At 39.0% G+C, this 22,886-nt stretch overlaps 1 protein-coding gene across 1 annotated transcript in view; it reads left to right on the top strand.

The window, feature by feature from the left end:
* Nucleotides 1-14,846, top strand: part of CCDC80 (coiled-coil domain containing 80) — a 33,106-nt gene extending 18,260 nt beyond the window's left edge. Inside the window, exons 4-8 of the mRNA XM_065942320.1 lie at nt 3,394-3,530; nt 5,293-5,441; nt 10,953-11,056; nt 13,506-13,586; nt 14,334-14,846. Of these exons, the coding sequence (XP_065798392.1) occupies nt 3,394-3,530; nt 5,293-5,441; nt 10,953-11,056; nt 13,506-13,586; nt 14,334-14,680 (818 nt within the window). The 3' untranslated portion in view covers nt 14,681-14,846. The remainder of the gene's footprint in view (nt 1-3,393; nt 3,531-5,292; nt 5,442-10,952; nt 11,057-13,505; nt 13,587-14,333) is intronic.
* The last annotated feature ends 8,040 nt before the right edge of the window (nt 14,847-22,886 follow it).

Raw genomic sequence — 22,886 nt, 5'->3', positions numbered from 1 at the left:
AACATATTTTTCAAATAAATTTTAAATACCTTTTTAGGTTTAATAGTCAGTCTGTAGGACAGAAAAGCACCTGACAGCACACATTCTTCACAGATAAGACAAATTGTTCTTTCTAGGGACCAAATGTGAGCTTCAGCTTTGAGATCAGAAATGGCCAGGCTAGTCTCACATACCCATTCAATTCAGTCACTCACTCATCTCACAACTGAGTGCTAGGCAGGGAAACAACTCACTCATAGAGTAAAACAGGAAGGAACAAGTGGATTGACAACAAAGTTAGTTAAATGTATCCATTATCAACTAAAAACAATTCAGCCTCTGCTGGAGTCTTTACCTCCAGATTTATCCAAAATGCAACCAAGAGATTTTTGGTCTATACTGACTTCTTGAATAGGATAATTATATTTTAAGTGCCTTATAAGTATGTTTTATTTACTTTGTGCATTACTTCAGGAGAGAGTTTATTAAGGTCTGGTGGTGCAGCAAAGTCAGTGACACTCAAAAGACCAGAATGCCAAAGGAAAATGGAATATATTACTCATTCATTACCCGAAAAGGAAACTGCACCACACCTCACAAGGTCATGGGAGGAACACCAAGTTTTGGTCAGGAAGCAGAAGCCAGAGTGAAGAGAGAGCCTAGACCATGGTTATTATTGGGGTTTCCATGGGAAACACAAGGTGAGCTGGGTGAACAGCTGGTTAGGCTTGGGGCTGTAGGGTATTTCCTAATTGCCTGGTTCCTGGCCCTGAGACAACTGATTGGTGCTCCTGGGGCCATGAGCCAGATAAATCTGGGTCCAAGATTGTAATTTTAACATGCCTTCCAGGTGTTCATGATGAAGGTATACAGTGAATCCTACTTTGAAAAACTGCCAGAGCAGATTTGGAGCTCCTGAAGCAAAGGGAGAGCTGAAGTTGTCCCAGGACATTGGAGGAATGACCTGAATTTAGGGATGAGAAGGAGGAGGAGGAGAAACCATGGGTATCACAGAGAGGCAGCAGTCACAAATGGAGGCTTTACATACAATGCCTGACATACAGGTGGTGTTTAATAAGTTGCCTTTGAAGTTGAATTTTTCTGCAGTGTCATTGCTGTCTATAGTCAGACATGGAAAAACAAATACATGAAGAAATTTACTACTACCTGAATTTAACCTCTGACTTTTGGAGTTGGAGTTCTTAAAGGGTGGGAAACTAGGCAAGTGCTTCATTTATAGGGCCAGTCCTCATCGGCACACAGCAGAGCTCACCCTCCCAGCTGTCCCTCCTCAAAAATCTTAGGTCCAGGGGCAGGTTGTGTGAAATGACCAAATCCCACAAAATGGGCTTGGATCTATGAATCATTTTAGCTAGATTGGGACCATGTGGACAATTTATAGGATGTATTCTAAGGAATGTTTGCTTTTAAGGCCTGCTACCCTTAACGAAGACTAGAGAGCTTTGGCAGAATCTGGATAAATTTAATAAGAAGTTCCAAATCATCAAAAGCAAAAATGAATTAAAAATGGATTAAAAATAGCGTTCCTAGGTTCAAGATAAAATCTGATTTGTAAAGTGTTAAAATCAGAACATTAGTTGTTAAGGATGCTTACAAATCAGTTTTTTAATGATTTCCTTCATCATCATAATTCATACTAATATTATTAATCACAAAATAAAATATACTCCTTGTTAAAATTTAAATAATATGGACTCACATAGAGTAAACAGTCAAAGTTTCTACCTCACCTCTTCTCACTCCCCAGAGGCAACTATTATTATTAGCTTTATGTCCTTCTGGAGTTTTTCCTATGTATATTCCCATATGGATGTATTTTCTTTTGCTTTATTTCCTTTTAACCAAGAATAACATCATACTTCATATTTTATTCTGCAAGTTGCTATTTTTACTCAATAGATAAACTAAACAAAAACCAACAGCATGAAGAACTTAACAATTCTTTTAAATTAACATATTTTATTAATGATAGTATTCTTTCCCCTCTCATTATGATCTACTTGGGAGAATCAAGCTTCTTATTTATATACTTTCAACAGTCTTAATCAAGTAAACCAACGTAATAACTAAATTACAATTGCCCCCTTTATATCAATAAAAGCAGAATAGTTTGTGATACTTGGCTGTATCACCTTTGTAGATACAAAATTGTGTTTTTTTCTACTGTAGTACTATTCATTGGGCAACAGTGTTGATAATAACCAATAAATTTCCTTCTGTAATAGATTTATTATCACATATATTATCACATATTTGCTAACTTTAACATTTGTAAATTTTTTTAAAACACAGGGGATTATTCTACCAGTAAAAGTTTTAACAGAGTTGAGGGAAGCACTGTGACCTGTATGGGGTGAAAGAAGTAAATAAACCGGTCTATCATTTCCAAAGTGTTTTCCAGGCATGGTATTAATAGTTTGTCATATTCATACTTCCCATTAACCCAGTGGCACCTGCAGGAAACTCTCTGAATTATAACAGTTTTCAGGGCTTGATATTTGAATATATATATATATATATATATATATATATATATATATATATATACACACACACACACATATATATATACTGAATTTATAGAAGTTCTTAATGCTATATATATATAGCATTAAGCTATATATATAGCTACATATATACATACATATATATAGCATTAAGAATTTCTATAAATTCAGTAATGTTTTACTTAACCTTGTATTCACTTACAAAATTTATCTTATGAATAGCTTGATTTTTTTGAGTCAAATGACCAGACTTGAACATAGGCTTTTTATTTTCCTCAATGGCAATGACTGGAGAATTCCATGGGCAGAGGAGCCTGGCTGGCAACAGTCCATGGGGTTGCATAGAGTCGGACACGACCAAGTGACTAATATGCACACGCATAGCAATGACATAGTTCACTGTGTCCCCAAAAAAAGTCTCTAATAAAAGGAAGAAACAGACACCAATTTTAGACTTAAATAAATAACTAAAACTAAAATAAAATTTTAAGTGAAATAAAGCTTAACCAAAGAATCTGGGTCTGTTTTCCTGGTAAATCACAGTAATGACTCATCCCCAGGCTGAGTTGGCAATCTTCTTCCAGGAATGACTCAGTAGCTTCATTCTAAAGTTGCTCCTTCTGATTCACTATAACCAGGGTGGGCAGAGGTGGGGTTCAATCATCTTTGGAAGAGTGACTTTCAAAATGAGCTTATTTATTCATTTGTTTCTATATTTGTTCACTTTGGAAACATTAGTTCAAACAAAGTACTATTTGAATGTGTGCAACTAATGAAAGCAGTTCTAATTAACTCCGGATGGAGGCTCAGATCCTCCACCCTTTGGTTTCCCACTGATTTCTGTTTTTGTCACATCCATATTTATTCACATTTCATTTGCCTTAAGACAATGAGAAACCTATGCGAGTTGTGGATGAAGAGGACTTGGTAGACCAGCATCTCATCAGCAAGCTGAGGAAGGAATATGGAATGACCTACAATGATTTCTTTATGGTGCTCACAGATGTGGACCTCAGAGTCAAGGTATGGGTTCCTGTTTTGGATGGTGCAGTGCCATTCCTTAAGAGAGAAACTCATTTTGGGGGGATCTGTGAGTCTATTATACATACAACTGAGCACAAATTATTTCATAAATGGAAAAGTCTGGAAATGGTCCAAATAGTTACCACTGTCCTATAGAATTTGTGGTCTATGGAAAATATTGGATTGGATGACCCTGTAGCTCAGTTACTTGACTCAGACTAAATTCTTCTGTAACATTAAAGTTATGCATTCACTAGACACTTGTTGAATGGTTATGATGTGTCAGACCCTGGTGATAAAAAGTAAAGAACATTTAGCTTCTGTTTTAAGAAAACTCAGATTTAATATAGGCATACTTTGGAAGAACCTGGAAATTTATCTCCTAATTCAGCATGGGCAAAACAGTAGGGTTTTACACCTAATTTCTTCCTATGATAGGGACAAAAGTTCTGAACCATGAAAATTTATGCCATGTAGTCATAATAATAATAATAATAATAACAATAATAACTAACTTTATTGAGTTCTTTCATTATGCCAAGCACTCACCTCAAATATTTACAATTCTTATCTCAAACTTGTAAGAGAAATAACAAGTATTATCTTTGTTTCAAAGAGGCCAGGAATCTAGAGTTGTTAAGTAACTTGCCCAACTTCACCCAGTTAATGTTAGACTTCATACACACACAGATTGACTCCAGAGCCCATGCTTACATGAAAATCCTTAGGAAAAAGGCTGCCCGGGCTATTAGAATAGCTAGTTCAGCCTGAAGTATTTTTCTGCATCTGGAGAGAGATCCCTTCAATAATTCATTCCGCTTTTGTGTTTTGCCACCTCTAATGTGAAAGGATGGGCTAGATGATCCCTAAGGTGTCTGCCAGCTTACACATTTCATGATTTACTAAATTCCCATTGAGGGCAAAGCTCCAAGCCATGTCCAGACTTCTCTCTCTAACTTACGCTGATTATGCTCAGCCAGCTCCCAAATCCATTTCAGGTTGCTGTTCTAAGTCCAGGCAGCTTTGAGGCAGGAAACTGAATTTCATTATCCTTAACTTAGAGTCCCCAATTTTTTTTTTTCTGAGAACATGTTAGCAAACATGACCTAATTTTAAGTAATGCTCACTCAATAAAATAGTCCCTGGGAATCACAAAGAGTTTATATAGATTGTTTATTCATTTATTTATTTACTTTTTGGTTGTGCCACGAGACATGTGTAATCTTCCCCCAACAAGGATCAAACCCATAGCCCCTGCGTTGGCAGCATGGAGTCTTAACCCTCGACCACTAGGGGTATCCCATGTAGATTCCTGATGACCACAGAGCAGGCATCCTTCTGGTGGAAAATTACCCTTATTGCTGAGGTCAGATACTCTTACATGTTCTTGCGTTTGATTTTTTGTGTTAGGTACAGAGTTTCTGCCTTTCTCTCCAGTTGTGTAATGAACAGGAACCAGGTTAGTCCCAGAAACAGGGAAGTAAATCTAGGATATGTGTGGTGAAGAAGGCATAGACCCTTTCCAATAAAAAGAGTGAAGTGAAGAAGAAATCCTCATGGAAGGTAAAGGTAGTTGTTTCGTGGATTCAGAACCTCAAAACCTCAGCAGAGGTACTATTGCAGGAGAGAGTTTATAAACAAATAAGCCCTCCAGGCTCTGTTTTTCCCAGAGCTCCCATGAATTCTCCCAGGCTCTCCACCCTCTGGACAGAGGGAAGAAACACCTTAATGCATTATGTACTTCCTACTTTTCCTTCAACAGCAATATTATGAGGTGCCTATAGCAATGAAGTCTGTGTTCGATTTGATCGATACTTTCCAGTCCCGAATCAAAGACATGGAAAAGCAGAAGAAGGACGGCATCATTTGCAAGGAAGACAAGAAGCAGTCACTGGAAAACTTCCTATCCAGGTACATCTCCATTGGAGACACCAAGGAGGAAGGCAGGAGAGCGTTCTGAGTGAGCTAATGAAAACCCCAGAGAAACACAAAGCAGATGCGTCTGTGCAGGGTGACCTTCCCTGTGAGAAGGGGAAGTGTCTGTCTGCTTCACAGCACTCTGCCCAGTAGGCTTATTCTTGTCCTGTTGGAAGTGGCTCTGGTTGCAAGGCTGACTGGGATCAGTTCCAAGCTTGAGTGTTGATTTGGTGGCCTTGGATAAGTCTTTTCTTTCTCTTCTGCTTTTTTTTGGGACACTGATACATAATTCTGACCTGTAAGGGTTAATTCATTCAGTCAATCTGGGGGGCTTTGTATATTGTACTTATATTTATTGGGCCCTTTCTAGTTCCAAATGGGATTTGGAGCACTGCTTGATTTTCTACTTCCTTCCAACTCTGCAGAGAACAACAGAAGTTCCACTAAGACCTTAAAAGGAGAAATTCTCCTGACCCAGATCCCTGATTCCTTGGGGAGTGTGGTTTGTTGAAAACCCTTGTAGGGAAACTCCGGTACATACACAAAAAAGTGTTTTTTTAAAAAAAAACCACCCTGCTTTTCCCCTTTTTCATCCCTTCCCCCATGATGGATGAAAATTCTACAAATCTTTGGGACTTTAAGGGGTGCAGGGATGCAGAAATTTCACCTACAGCAGCAAAAATTCTATGATTAGGAAATAGATAACCTGAATTCCTCTAGATTCAGGAAGCTTGGGTCTTTTAGGAGATAACATCATGATGTGTGAAGAGCATGGGACTCACCATTCATCCAAGTTTTCAGTTTATAATTTTCTAGGTATGTTGTCTCTATGCTTCCAATTAACCTGCCTTAAAAATCTTTCACCATGAGAATAACAAGAGCAGGTAGCCCTACCTCCACTTCAGTGTTGCTGTAATCACCTTTTGTGCCAAGCACTTCATCTTCCCTCCTGTTGTTTCACAATAATCGCATGATATAAATACTGTAACTATTCTGACGCTAATGGAGACCACTCAGGCTAATGGAGATCAAATAACTTTCATCACTGAGTTAAGTGTCAGTGATGCTGAAAGCTCGGCCTCTTTGCGTCGGTGCCAAATCAAATCTTGGAGACAGAGTTTTGGGTGTTAAAACAGTCATTTTACATTTACCACATTTCTTTCAATTGCTTGAAATAAATACAACCTTTCTGGGTATTTAAATGATCCATAAGTTTAATAAGTTAATCTTGCAAATACGGTGAAGTTTTCTCAAATGTTTCAGTAACTGTATATGCTTAGTAAGATTTCAGCCTAAAACCATGCAACTAAACCACATACTCAATCACACTTCCTAGTTTGAAGTTTCAAGGCTATCATTTTAAGCCAGATACTCTTAAGTTTCACAAGAACATAAATTCATAAAGAAAATTAGGCTCCTTCTTAGGAAAATATATTATTACTATAATTTTTATTCTTTCCAAACTTCCTCTTCTTAATTCTAAATCTTCCAATACTGAAAGATGTATACCTATTGAACTAACCCCTAAACTCAGATAGCCTGATTTGTAAAGCAGACAGTTATCGTCTAGCTCATTGATATTATTTACAACTCAGGATTTAGGCCAGCCATGAGACCTGCAGTTACAGACATTATGATGAATTATTTGTGCCATTTCCAGGTAGAGGTTCTTTTTATAATCACATGTCATGGGTTTCAAAACTTCAAAGGAAAAGCTGGCATTATCTCACTTTTGTTCACTCACAATGCTTGCAATGCTCATTCAAGTTGTTCACCGATTTGCATTTGCATTTTTTAAAAAATTCTTAAGAAATTATACATATTTTCCATCTAAAGTCTTTTGAACTAGATAGGGCCCTACAACACATAAGCAAATGTATTTTCCTTCCAGTGTAAAAGACTACAAGTTCTTATATTCACTGCATTTCAGGAATATACATCTGTTATGGATATTGAGAATAGCCTATGATTATAATTTAGATGTCCTGTGGTTATCTGTGACTTACGGTCACAACTCATGGAATCATTGTGCTGATAATTACCATTGATCTTAAAAATTAAAGTGGAATAGTATATTACTTAAAGGCATGAGTAAGATAACCCTGAAGTTGATTCCTGGTTTTTCACTTATCAGCTGTGTGACCTTGGACTTATTGCTTAACCTCTTTGGGCTTTAGTTTTTTCATTTGCAAAATGGAGATAATAAGTTTATCTATTCTTAAGATCATTATGAAAGATAAATTCAATACGAAAGGTAATGATAGCCTAGAACTTAGCACAAAGCAAGTAATTAATAAACACTGGTTATTAGTAGTATTAGGGGCTATATATTCAAGTCCTAGTTAGAGAGCTTTGTCATCAAAGGAGAGCAAAGAGAAGACTTAATAAATACCTTCAGAACTGAAATCCAGGCAGAGAGAACTGAATTTTTTTCTGTCTTTTCTACATAACAGCTCTGTAATAAACTAGTATCCAAATGGGAATTTTCCTTCAAATTTGCTGAGTTGGTGGGTCTACACAGCCTGGTTTCAGCTCACCAGACTCTGAAGCCAGTCTAGTCTTTAGTGACACTCATCTGGTTCAGGCTATAATTATCTTTCTTTAAGACAGAAGCCCAAAGACTGGGCACATGCACACTAATTTGGGAATGCCAGTTAAGAGAAGCACACACATACATAGCTTGCAGTTTTTATTTAGTGACACGCTAAAGTGACAGAAAAACAATTTGTCCAAAGTAAGGGTCTGGGCCACATCCACATCTCTTCTTACTTCCACAGAAGTAGTTTCATTAACATTTGTTCCTTCAGGGCTGGAAGCTGGGGCCCTGGATCTTAATATGAAGGTCTGTGGGCTAAAGAATCACCACTTAGGGGAAACGACCCTCTCTCCGTTGTGTCTGCCCCAGTGGCTGCCTCAGACCCCAGCCCTCTCTAATCTGGCAGCATTCAGTGGTGCACACAGGTAAACAAGCCAAAATAGACCTCGCCCAAGATAGCTCCCTCCAGGATACCCTGCAGCTCTATATGGGGGCCAGAAAGGCTGGCCTGGCGTGGGTGCTGGCTGGGAAGGGGTGGGGGTCAGGGGTGCTGGTCTGGCAGGCCTCCTAAGGAAGCAGGGAAAGCACAGGAGACTGTCTTCTGTGATACAACAACAGTCCTGTTCCCTTTCCCAGGAAACCTCGGACAGTCTCAGATTCTCCTCTCCCCTCCTTTGTGCCACATACATTCATCTTCTGTCCTCAGTGGAGATTTAAGTTTTTCTTTCCCTTGGAAGAAAAACAAGCGGAGGAAGCCAATGTAATGTCACAGCAAGCAGCTCTTGGTGAGTCTTGCTTAGGCGCCAATTCAGAGGTTGTATTTCGTCAGATTATCATTTTCTCTCATTCACCCAAACCACTATTCCCCCAAGAGGCCATTTTCTTTGGGATTGAAAACTCTCCTGATCACTGAGAGGCTAGAAGGGGCACAGGGAGAGAAGCCATAAATAAAATCAACTGGCTTCTGGCTCCCTGAGTGCACTGACACCCTGCAGTCAGCAACACTGACTGCAAAAGGCAGAAAGCAAAAGACCTTTCTCCGTGAAGGTTGACTTTGAGACAACTGCACTCAGCGTCTCTCTGGATGCACACCCTCTCTCCTTCATATCCCCTTAGGGACCCTGACAGTGCCCGCCAATCATTAACACCTCTGAGAGGGGTAGACCAGGGAAAGCACTGGACCAGGACTTAGACAAATCTGAATTTTGGTACCACCTCTTAGATTTACTAGTTGAGCAAGTCACTTCACTTCTCTAAACCTTGTTTTTTATCTGCATAATGGGGAAAGCAAGCCATGCCCTCAATGAACTCCAGTGAGGAATGTATGGTTTTTGTTTTTTAATTATTATTTATTTACTTATTTATTTTTGGTTGCGCTGGGTCTTCGTTGCTACACAGACTACTCTAATTGTGGTGCGTGGGCTTCTCATGGCAGTGGCTTCTGTTGCTGGGGAGTATGGGCTCTAGGGTGTATCGGCTCAGTAGTTCCAGTTCCCAGGCTCCAGAGCATAGGCTCAATAGTTGTGGTGCATGGGCTTAGTTTCCTAGAGGACGTGGGATCTTCCCGGGTCAGGGATAGAACCCATGTCTCCTGTACTGGCAGGCCAATTCTTTACCACTAAGCCATCAGAGAAGCCCTCCAGTGAGGAATCTGTGTTGTGTAAGTGAAAGTGAGCTATAAAATGATACACCAACATAAGGATTAAATCGATTATCATATGGCATCATGATAATGTCCAAGATCTGTTAATGGACAATGGACATTATCCATCTGTCAGACAAAGTTCTAAATCTAAAGCCTGCAGACTAAGACACTGTCAATATCTATGCCAACACATGGATAACTTACATTGATGGATTTTTGAGTTTAATTCTTAAAAAAATATTATTTACTCATTTGACTGCCTGGGTCTTAGTTGCAGTACTCTGAATGTATAGTTATGGCATGTGAACTCTTAGTTGTGGCATGTAGGATCAAGTTCCCTGACCAGGGATCAAACCCAGGCGCCTTGCATTGGGGGTGTGGAGTCTTAGCCATAGGACCACCAGGGAAGTCCCTAGAGTTTAATTCTTATAACACCTCTTTGAGGTAATGCTCTTTTTTATTCTAAAGTTAAGGAAAAGCTATGACTTAGATGAATAGAGTGACATGCTCAAGGAACCCAAAAAATGTAGCAGTGAGAAAATATAGATGAAGTTTCTCGGCTACAAGACACAATCTCTTTCCACTGCCCAATTGTGTTGAAACTATATGAACAGGAAGAAGTTTACCATATATTCTAAAATCCTATGACTGTAGGCTTAGCTCCATTCTGCTTCTTAGGGGTACTCTATAAATGATGGTTCTTACTATGATAATAGGGTACATCTTCAAACTAGCATTTGCCTCAGGAAAAACCATTGGCTACTGAGGAATGTACATAGAGCTTTATTTTTCCAGGAACCTTGCTTGATCCTTTAAGACACTTTTCTATTTTCCTTCTTACTGTCACTGCCATCTACTTAAAATTCAGTTCTTTTTTTTTCTGTACTATTTCCTATCCATATTCAGCACCACCACCACCACCCCTGCCAAACCCGGGGGAATTCGACCAGAACTTGAGTTTTCTTCAGTTATTTTCTAATTCCTTTATTTCTGTTGCTATAATTTGACAAACAATTTCAGCTATTTTTCATCAAATCAGAATTTCTTCTCTCCCTAAGTGACCTCATCAGGCATGGTGACCAGATTCAGGCCTGACACATCATGCAAATGCTACAGTAGGCAGACCCTGACTTTATAAAGGAAAAAGTGCAAGAAATGTGGTAATACAGTTTAATGTTAGGCTTTGAGGAGCTAAGAAATATTTCCAAAGTTACTGTTTTTTATTCCAGGCACAGGAAAACAGTGACAGTCGATGTTACTCTGCTTTTTCACACTGGCTTCTATTGTTTGAAGCAGTAATTGTGGTCTTCTACTTCTTTTCCAGATTCCGTTGGAGGAGGCGGTTGCTGGTGATCTCGGCCCCTAATGATGAAGACTGGGCCTATTCACAGCAGCTCTCTGCCCTCAGTGGTCAGGCATGCAATTTTGGTGAGTGGGAAGCCTCGTCATCACTGCTTTCCCATACCACCCTCTTCCTGGTCTAAAATGGAACACAGAAGCTTAGGTCATCCAAATATTCCCCAGCCCAGACTGTAGATTCCCAGACACTTACTCAGTTATATTGAGGATAAAGTTGCTTTCAGACTGGAATCTTAGTCAACTGGGGTCTGTTTTTCTTTTTTCTTTTTTTAGTATTATGCCCTCTCAGGTTTTTTATTGAAATGTTTGAAAATACCTGCTGCTTTACTTACAGTGATCTGTATTATGTGTCTTCTTGTTTGTTTTTTAAAAATTTGTCTCACGATAATAAAACTCAGATATCATCAATTACTTAGGTAATAATTAGGTATCAACACTGAGTACTTTTCCATAGATTTAAGTATTTTTTGTAAGACAGCAATGACTTTGAGAATTAATGAATGAATTAAACCCCACTGTACTATATTACCAGTCCCTTTGAAAGGACTTTGATCTCTAACTAAGCACTGGGAAGACAGCAAGATTTGTTAAACAGTGCCTTATGCTTTAAGACAAGTAGGTCAAAGAGAAATACTGTTTATTATTACTATCATTATTTGCAGTGAATTGCTCAGTGTTTTGAAACTAATATATGCTTTCTTTACCAAACATTGTTATCCTAGTGGTCAGAAAGGGCTAATACTATTCTGAATATGTACATATAGAAAGGAAATGCATAATACATAGAACATTATTAGTAAGTTCAATGTTGAACCAGAGAGATAGTGGTAATTTCAAAAGTTGGAATCACTACAAAAATTTTATTTAAGATACACCTCTGCAGAGGAAGAATTTTTGACAGTCAGTGGAGGGGTGGAAAGTAGCTAGTGGCCACAGATTTAAAACTTCATAATTGGAACATAGATGAATCCACATTATTTTGATATTTCTATGAGGAAGAAGAATCATTTATTAGATATAAAACTGTGTTTGATTTATAAAAGGGAAGGGTGGTCATATAAGTTTTGTAAAACATTAACAGAGTCTGGGTCCTTGTTATGACCAGGTACCTAAAAATAATAAATATATTTCAGTTTTAAGATGTAAAATAATAACTCCAAAAAAAGGCAGAAAACAAGCTTATAGCAGTAAGAATAATTAGAAAATTTGTAAATGTTTACTTATACTCTTATTATCAAGATTAATGCTTTAAAAATTTATATCAATATATGTAAGGAAGATTTGATTGTGCCAGTATTTTTAGGCATAATTTAAATCCTTAATAGCCACCAACAGTGGTGGGTAAGATGGAAGTTCTTAGGGCAGTTAATGACCCTCCATGATATGAATATATAAATAAGATCATGGCTTGTTAATTTTCTAAAGACATCTTTGCAGCAGCTATTAGGTGATGTTTCATTTTGAATTGCTACACAGAGTCTAAGTCAGACTCTTTTGTAGTAGATAGGAAATGTGAACAAGTCATGTTTTAAAGGGATAATTAAATTCATGATTGCCCCTTTTGAAAACATGACTTAACATGCAAAACAGAAATGCTTCACTTCTCTGGGAGAAGAGTAAATCCCATAAAATTATTTTGGAATAACATTTTGCCTGGATTTCAACTCTTCTTTAAAAGAGCCCTTCGTGGTGGCTTTTAGTTTTCTCTCCTGGACAATCAACACTGTCAACATTCATATTTATTATTAATAGTTCCAAATTACTACTGTGACTAGGCTCAGATTTTGTCCAAAACCATGAAATCTAAATAGGATGACTCCATAGCCCCCTTGCCTTCCTATGTTCTTTCTCCTGAATCTTTTCATAAGGGCTTCATCTTCAAAAGAATTCCAGCAAGCTACCAAGGCGTGACCTTCTTTCCTTTCCTGAAACTTTAGCTGAGGATGGGTGGGAAGCAAGCTGTGCCTCCCTCAGTGCTACCCCTTTGAGTCTTCTAAAAAAGTGATAAAACCCCGCCCACTGAGCAGACAAACTTTGATTTGAGGAAGCCAGAACAATTTCTTCAACAATCACATTGGCTTGCTCTGTAGTCTTTTCTTTGAGAGGAAAATTAAATTATCCACGTAAGCTGTTATAACATCAGCCGTGACTTTTTTCCAGAACACTGATCAGCTTAGATCATCTTAGATATTTTAAAATTCCAATGGCTTAATTTTTATTTTGTTATTTAATAGAGTGAGAATCACAGTTTAAGAGCAAATTCTTTTTCAATCCGCAGAAACAAAACTAAACCACATTTGACTCTGCTGTTAATCCTAAAATCTGCAATTAGTCTCTTTTCAAGATTTTATAAATGTTTAAATGCATTTTTATGGAAAAAAAAATTTAAATGACTTATTTTACCTAATCAGGTTATGTTTTATATTCTTTTTAAACTTAGAGATTTTAATTGTCAGATATTCAGTCTTTGGAAGCAAAAGACTTACTACAGATTCTGTGGCTTATTTTTTTCTCTCAGGTCTGCGCCACATAACAGTTCTGAAGCTTTTAGGTGTTGGAGAGGAAGTAGGGGGCGTTTTGGAACTGTTCCCGATTAATGGTAAAGTTTTGTTACTTTAAAACAGTATAAACTACTGATAAGTTCAGTGGGGTTATATTAATTCATATGTAAGCAGTGGATTTACCCTCAGTTGAAGAAAGGTCACTAAATCCTCCCTCCTGGTGTATGCCCCATGCACGTGTGTGTGTCCCATGCATGTGTGTGTGTGTGTGCGTGTATGTATGGATGTGAGAATTTATGTATACATAGAATGTGTATAGAAGAATAGGAAGGGGAGCATAAGTACTCATGTTGTTTTTATTAAAAAACCATTCACAATTGACAGCAAAGATATTCATTTAATAGAAACATGTAATTCTTTTTTGTCTGCATGGGCCTTTATTGGCTTACAAAGCATTTTCACCTATGTTATCTCATTTAATTCTTGTGGTAGTATTATAAGGCACAAGAAATGGAATATTTTCTGCCATATCAGTGAACAAGGGATGTCAGAGTTGATCTTGATGTGGCAGTTGCTCTTGCCAGAATTAAATAAAGGAACTAGTTTTATATTTTATAACACTCCTGTAAAGAGACATGTGAATCAAAACGTGATCCATGTTGTAGAACAGCAGGAACATTTCATTGCTAGTAGAAAGACCAGCAAAGTTCCTAAATTGGATTTTTGAACTGTAGAGAACAAATCCTTGGGTCCTTTCTCTGTTCTCACAGTGATTCCTTTTCACTTGAGCCTTTCCTGAGTATTGCCTCTTTAATCCACTAACAACTTTTCTAATCCTATTCCAGGGAGCTCTGTTGTGGAGCGAGAAGACATACCAGCCCATCTGGTGAAAGACATACGCAACTACTTTCAAGTGAGCCCAGAGTATTTCTCCATGCTTCTAGTTGGAAAAGATGGAAATGTGAAATCCTGGTATCCTTCCCCAATGTGGTCCATGGTGATTGTATACGATTTAATTGATTCGATGCAACTCCGGAGACAGGAAATGGCCATTCAGCAGTCACTGGGGATGCGCTGCCCAGAAGATGAGTATGCAGGCTATGGTTACCATAGTTACCATCAAGGATACCAGGATGGTTACCAGGATGACTACCGTCATCATGAGAGTTACCACCATGGATATCCTTACTGAACAGAAATATGTAACCTTAGCCCCAGCCAGTTTCCCCTGCAACTGTTAAAGTCACATGTGGCCAGCTACATAAAGGAGAGTTCTTCCACACTGCCTGCACTCCCTGCCTTTTTCTTTCAGTGTTCTTCCAAGATTAAATAAATAGCAATATTTTGCCTACTCATAAGTTGTCAAGAGACCTTAAATCATAAAGATGTTCAAAAGAATTACTTTTTAAAACATATTAATTGGTAAGTGAAAACTAGGATTGTTAAAGATCACAGCACAGATGTTTTCAAATAAACATCTGAACAGATGGAACAGACAGAGTAGATAGCATCTTAACCCTTTTTGAAACGTCAGTCTAAAAATGATTAAGATGGCTTTGCTTTATACTGTGAGTTTCTTTCCTGAAGCTTGATACCAGAGGAGTCCAGTGATATTGACTTCCAAAGTCAGGGCAAGTACCAAACTCCACTTTGTTACCATAGCTACTTCCTGCCCTGTTTCTCTTATCTTTAGTGTCAGGGGAAAGGATACCCTCAATCACCTCCAGAACTGGCTGTGCAGCTAAAGGTGACACTTTCAGAGTTCCATCAGGTACCATGGAATTCCCAGCATGGGAAACCTTGACTCTTCACACTTGATTCCTGGGCATGTTTGCTAATAGGCCCATTACACACTGGCACCTTGTAAAATAAAATTACAAAGGAGATTATTTCCAAGCATTCCTTTTTTCTTCAAAGGAAAGTGTTCCTAAATTATAGTGGATAAAATTATAAATGGAGTGCAAAATATAATCTTTGTCTTTGAAATAGAGCATTTATTTTCACATATGACATATAAACTAAATATTCTCCCTTCTTCCCTCCCTCTTTCCCCTCCTTCCTTCTATATTATTTTACTTTTTACCAGCAAACAATGACCAAGTAATATGTATGAGCTTGCCCGAAGGCAGGCAGTCAGAGTTCCTGGATTTTAGCATCCTGACAGTGCCAGCCTCTGTCAGTAATGGGGATGCTTATTTTTTTTGTCACTGTTATTAAAATTGATTTTCCAAATAATCTTGATTATTGGTTATTGGCTCTAATGAGCCCAGATATTAATAACTGCATTGAAGTCACTTGTGAATGCTACTAGCATTTAACTTATTTGTGCCTATTTGCACAAATTTGTCTTTTACTTCATCTGAACTTTCTTACAATCACAGTAAAAGTGGAATTTCTACCTCAAATGAACTTGAAGGATTACTTGTTTTGCCCCTTATTCTCCATAAAGAGCATTCATTCTTACCTGTTTTATAGGTAACTAAAGTTCAGAAAGTACAAGTGACTTCAGAGCATATTTTACTTATTGTATAAATTATGCTTCCAGTTCACCCCTCCTCCCATGGTGGGGATCTTTCCTCTTCTTTGCCAGAACAATCTATACCAGCTGCTTGAGGAGGGCAGGTGCAAGAACCAGGCTGATGTGCATTGCTCTTAAATTGTTGGCAGGGTGAAGCACAGCTTAAAATTGCCATGAATTTCTTTATTGTTGCCTCTGAAATTACACAGGGGCAATATCTAAGTAAGGAGCCCAAATTGTCTCAATTTCAGGAAATACAATAATGAAGGAGTTTCATCTCCCAAGGAAACTAATTAGATAGGAATAATAAACATTTTCTTATAGAATAATTTTGTTAAGGTTCTAGCTCCTGCACCCAAAGAAAGAGAACACTTTTTCATAACATGAGGTTACTTTTTCAAGCATTCTTCTGGTTTCACTGGCACTGAGATGGTCTTTAGCAATGCAATGAAATGGTTCTTCGCTTTGATGAGCGGGTGGAGAAGTCATGGGTAATCATTTAGGGGACTGTAGAATAAAGAAGCCACAGCTCAACAAAGGGACACATTCAGAGGAAGATGCTATTAGTAAATGTCCTCAAATCCTAGAATCTGGAAAAAAGCTGAGTAAATCTTAGCAAATGGGAGGACTGAAGAATAAGGTAACCTGAATCTGTTTTCTAGGGCTATAGATCTGGTAGTTGGAAGTCTGGGTATTGTTGTTGTTGTTGTTGTTGTTCTTTTATAAAAACATTTCCTTCCCCAAACAGCAACAACAAAAAAGGTAAAATACAAATAAATTCTAATTTTTGAGAAAGACTATGGAATTATGATATTTCTAAAGAAAAGCACCCAACTGAGTTAGGGAAATCTGAAAGACTGAAAAGAACACTGCCTCACCCAAGTTGCCATAATTCCCTTCCATGAAATTCCAAGAACTGTTTTTCATCAGAGAAGTACCAGGGTTCTAAAAGTGAAATGAAAGGATTAGTCACTCAGTCGTGTCTGACTCTTTGTGATCCCATGGACTGCAGACTGCCAGGCTCTTCTGTGCGTGGAATTCTTCAGGCAAGAATACTGAAGTGGGTAGCCATGCCCTTCTGCAGGGGATCTTCCCAATCCAGGGGTTGAACCCATTTCTCCCACATTGCAGGCAGATTCTTTACTGTCTGTGTCACAAGGGAAGCCCTGGGCTCTAAGGTGAATATTAATTCAGCAGAGAGATTCATCCCCTGCCACAGAGGCTTGGTGACCCAGACACAGCAGAGTCGGTGGAGCCTGCTGGTCTCATCCTCTAGATTATAGTTGATAATGAAGAGCACACCTTCTCAAATCCTGAAACCTTGAGCATAAAAATAGCTCAGGGCCAGGGTGAACGATGCCCTTCGCTGACCCTGATGGGTAATCTCAGTACTTAGCCGTGTATGGAGATTCCAAAAAAAGAGAAGCCTCTTGAAAAGAACCTCTGTCCATATCTGTGCCATCACTAATTCCCTTTTGCCTACTGAGGAATCCTTTCTGCTCTGTGGCTGCTTTGTGGTTTGGGGTGTGCAGACAGAGGGTGTGGTCAGTGCATACTCTTAACTTCCAACCCAGGTAAAATGCTAACTCCTTTCTTCAGTCTTTTAGGAGTTGGAGCAAAGCTCCCAGTGTGAGATTTTCCCCTTAGTTTTGTACATGTTACTGAAAGGTTGTTGCTGAACGATAAGACACCGGGATTCTTGGCCTCCGGAGAAGACGAATTCAATCCGAGGCCAGAGATGAGGCTGGATCGCTCAGAGCTTTTGTGTAATAAAGTTTTATTAAAGTATAAAGGAGATAGAGAACACTTCTGACATAGGCATCAGAAGGGGACAGAAAGAGTACCCCCCTGCTAGTCTTCAGCTGGATGTTATATAGTCACTAGCAGTCTGTTAATGAAAAGAAAGGAATGTCTTAAAACTCAGAATGGCACCAGATAATTCATCTCAGGCCATAAAACGATTGACTTGAATCTTGTAGAAGGACAGATTACCAAACAAATAGTTTTGTTTACATAGATTAGGGGAACAATATCTGAGTATAACATACGGGTTTGTCAAGTAGGTTCTGAGCCATTTGGTGGAACCAACTTGAAGACAGAGTCTGGGATAAATGCATAGTACATTAACATAACTTAAGACAAACATTTTCATAAGAAAAGTGTATTGGTTAACTCAAAGTTTGAGAATAGTTAGCTTCAGGTAAAACCAGGTGTCATGGCAACACAGCATTTTAAGAGAAACCTCCTTTTAAATTAGCATAGAGAAAGAAAAAAATCGCTAGTTTGTTTCCTCCTGCCACTTAAGAGAGATAAAAATATCTGACACGTGCAGGCTATTTCCTCCTTTTGGAGACCCCTGGCTTTCCTGCCTGTTACCCTCTCATTACTAGCTACTAAAAATTCAAGAATCAAAGTTGGGGTGGTGTTTCTTCTGGTCTCAGCCTGTTGATAGTGATGCTATCAGCTAGAAATGCCCGGGGCGCTCACCTGGGCCTGCATATTTGAGGCCACCCCCACAGATATTTTCCAATAGGAGTCAATGTTGTGGACTGACCTTTGTGGTTTGTATCATGATCACAAAACACACCTCAGCAATAGCTGTGTTAAGGAAAAGCTAATCAATAGTTATCTAAGAAAGAAACAGAAGTTTCTCTTTGAGCCAACCTGAGGATTATAAACTGGGAGATGGTCTTTCAGAAAGCTCTGAGGTCTGTTCCACCCATCAGAGATCAAAGTAGGGTTACGTGAATTCTTGAGACAGATGGTTATGTGTCATTTGACAGCTTACAGATCAACACGTACAGAGCGAGTAGCAGGTCATGGGTCATAGTAGCCCCTGATGGGGTTAAGAAGGAAGGTTATCTTCTAGGGAGGCCTGATTAATCCAGACACATGCACAGTACACCCTACAGGAGGTGGGGTGGGGTGAGGAGGCCCAAATAGACAAAGAAAGATTTTATGTTGAAATTTTTCTCATCTTGCCATAAATTGTGAATTTTATTTCATCAACCATAAGGTAACTTTGTAAGAAAAATAGCTTTATTACTCACAGGTCCTGGAGGATATATACACAGCAAGGCTGGAGGGAGAGCAAAGACCTGGGGTTCTGCCTGTATTGGGGTTGAGGTGAGGTTTGTGAGTTACTCTTTAATGGTGAATTTAAAACATAGGAGTGGGGGTCAGTTATGTAGATGACCCAGGGGTCTCCAATAGGGGAACATCATGGAGTTGCTGAATCTTTAAGTAGTTGTGTAACTGGCAACATGCTTATTCGAGATGGATTTTTTGAAAATGGATGCCTTGACGATCAAAAATTTAATGTTAAGCATTTACATTACAATCAAAAAAGCTGTCAGGCACTTACATTAAAAGTGATGAGAGGCAAAGGGCCAGTTTTAACAGAATTCGATAGGTGCTTCAAAAAGGCCATTGGACTTGGGACAACTACTGGTCTTTGCCCTGACCTGTTACTTTCCCTCGGACTTAGTTTCTCATCTCCAAGTAAGATAGGCTTTTAGGTAATAGAATGCAAAGTTCAGAGATTTCCTATCATTCAATGTTAAATTCTCAGAGAACCCAGACTTCATAATTCAGAATCCAGTTCTAAGTTGTTATGGGAATGGGGAAGGTATTAAGCAACTTCACTGCATTCTTCCCAGCACAGTGCACTGCTGTGGCCAAGATTCAAAGGGGTTGTCACCTCTAACACACAGGCATCCTCATCAATGCCTTCAGGCTTGAGCTTCCAAGGAATTTGGGCTGGCAAGGACTGTGAGCTTCCTGAACATTTAAGGAGTCTCTTCAACAGGCATATGCTTGTTCTTCAACACAAATTTCCTAATTTGAGGACCACGTGTATCACCTGAAGCTTGGAAAACTAGGCAGGCCTGACTCCAGAGTTCTTAACTATTAATGCTTCCTTCTAGAAAGCAAAAGATGGTCCTCCATCCTCAATCCATGGGTTAATAAATATGCCAAGGAGGCTGCTTGTGAAGTGGTGGGGTGATTTTAAACATCCAAAACTGACTTTGGGCAAAATTTTCTTTGGCTTTTCTCCTCCACCATAAGCATTCCTTTCCTCTCTCCTGGCCCTTTTCTCCTTCCCCCTTCTCTCATGAACCATTCTGGCTTTCATGAACAGATGGCTACAACTGATTAGGTGTAACTGACAGGCTAAGTTCCACCCTTTCCAAGGACATCTACAACACCGGGGAAGTTCGTTGGAGATAGGCAGTAGGGAAAAGCTTGGCCAGCCATTTCTGAAAGACTGCTATTCTCTGTAAGCAAGCCTCACTTTTCTTCCTAAAAATGTTGGAGAAAGAGTAAATTCATCCTGCAGATTTCACTGTTATTCTGTTTGCTTTCTTTAGTCCTCTTTTCTAGCTTTGGCTTGCTTCTTGCTGTGAGCACTCTTCAGAGAGACATATTAGAACAAGGTAGGCAGTGTGCTCAGTCACTCAGTTGTGTCCAACTCTTTGTGACCCCATGGACTGTAACCCTCAAAGCTGCTCTGTCCATACAATTTTTCAGGCAAGAATACTGGAGTAGGTTACCATTTCCTACTCCAGGGGCTCTTTCAGATTCAGGGATCAAACCTATGTTTCTTTCATCTCCTGTACTGGCAGGTGGATTCTTTACCACTAGCACCACCTAAGTAGGCAGAGGCAGAAATAGACCCAAATTTGACAAGACTTGATCAAGAATAGCTGAAAGCCTTGATGTATAAAAATAACCATCTAGACATTCCAGTTCTTGATCCAAGATACTATTTCCAGGTTATGCTCAAGTTACATGATGAATCTAACATTTATTATATTTATGGTGTTTTCTATGTATTCTGCTAGAAACCAGGAATACAGAACTGAAGGACATCTCTCAGTACACATTAGTAGAGAACATCTATGTACACAGTCAATCATAAGACAGTATATAGAAGTATAGAATCAATGATGGGGGGAGAGGTGTGAGGAAAGGACCAGAGAGAGAAAAGCGATGACAGTTCTTCAGTTAGTTCTTCAATCTTTTGGAGGCTATAATTATTCCATTGCTCTTCCTGTCAGGTTCCACATGATTTGAACAAGTACCTCATATTGACTTCATTGTCACCATGGTCAATGGCTTTTGGATACTCACAGTGCAGGCACTCATACTTCTGGGAACTTCTTACCTCTCCCAGACTTAAGAAGTTGTCTGGCTGTCCATGGAAAGATGGTGGCACTAATATTTATTCATTCATAAACACTACCCCATCCCTGAAATAAACCAAAATGAACAATAAGTATGAATTTATTGCCAGGAGCCAACACAAAAGATCCTACCCATGACAAGGTCATGAGGGAGAAAACCTGACAGGAAAGGCAGATCAGGTTTTCAAGGATTTGGAAAAGGCCAGCTCATGAGATCCCACCCATGACAAGGTTATGAGGGAGAAAACCTGACAGGCAAGGCGGATCAGGTTTTCAGGGATTCCAAAAAGCTGCCCCCGGCGCTCACCTTAAAGATGATATCTGTCTTTCTGATAGATGATATCTGTCTTCAATAGATTACTCCCTAATTTCTGTGACACAGGCAGAAGGCCTTCCCCGATCTCTTCCCAAATAAGAGTCAATTTAGAACTTTAATCAATAAGTTTCCCGGGTGGTGGTATTTTATGAGATTATCCAGGGTGAAATGAGTGTTTTAATTTAAACTCCTTTACTGGTATTTTAGTTTGTTTGGCAAATGCATTTATGCCCTTGGTACTAGTATGCATGACTGCTCATAATACCCTAATCATAAAACAGCATAAAGAACCTGATCATATAAAGGCCCTAATAGACATAGAGCCATTTTGGGGGGTGAAGGAGTCCTATTAGAAAACATAAGAAAAATTATTCTAAAGGTGGTTATTGGGTTAACATTTGCTTGCTGTGTTTTTGCTCTTAATGTGCTAAGGTTGTGTTATAGAAACCATTGTTAATATAGTTATAGATCTAGAAAAATAAGAGCTTAGCCCTAATGTGGTAACAATGAAACAGTTGTTAATTATTAGCCAGGAGTGCTAGGCAGGGGCTGCCTCACCAAAGTCAGAGTCAGTGTGGGGTAAATTTCTTAGATAAACTCAACTGACAACTTCTGCAGAAGGATTAATTTTTGTATTAACAAGGATATACTTCTACTCTGTACTGTTGCCCTATGAGACTGCTACCTTTCAGTTAAGGTCACCACAGAAATGGAAAATAGGTTTACATTCACCTGACCCGCATAAAATGTTAATGGGCCCCAAGGCCAGAAGATAATGTGCTAAGATTTATTATAGAATTAGAAAGTAGAAAACATCCTGCTCTTCCTAAAAAACAAACTGACGTAATACTAATCCTGTGTAAGCATGAGTAAGCATCTTGTACCTTGGAAACGTTCTGAGTGAGGGTATAAAACCTGTTGTCAAAAAGTAAAACACAGACTTGACCCTATCAAGGCTGGTCTCACGTGTCTTCTCTCGCCGACGCCGTTCATCCTGAGGGTATCCCCTGGATCCTGCCAAGGCTGGACCCCGGCAATTTATATTAGAAGAAAACTTCTTCAAGACTGGAACTAGGGAATAGCTTTGATCTTAAAGCATGAAATTGGAGTGATGTGTGCCTACTTACCATCCCCACCTTAGGGAAACTGAGCACTAGGAAACGCAAGAAATAACTTGTGGTCTATGGCCCAGGCAAGAATCAGCTGTGGCTGAGAGGCCAAAGATAAGTGACATGCTGTGTCCTGCCTTTCCTCTAACTTCCTAATTGGAAAAAGGAGCTTTGGAGATAAATGTATAGATATGGAAGGTGGAGTTAGTTTACAGCTAGACTAGAAAAACTCTCTTTTATCTTTGGGGACATTATGGTGTCTGTTTTTT

Source organism: Muntiacus reevesi, chromosome 8, assembly GCF_963930625.1.
Source record: "Muntiacus reevesi chromosome 8, mMunRee1.1, whole genome shotgun sequence".
Taxonomy (NCBI): Eukaryota; Metazoa; Chordata; class Mammalia; order Artiodactyla; family Cervidae; genus Muntiacus; species Muntiacus reevesi.
This window is presented reverse-complemented; position numbering and strand designations above follow the sequence as displayed.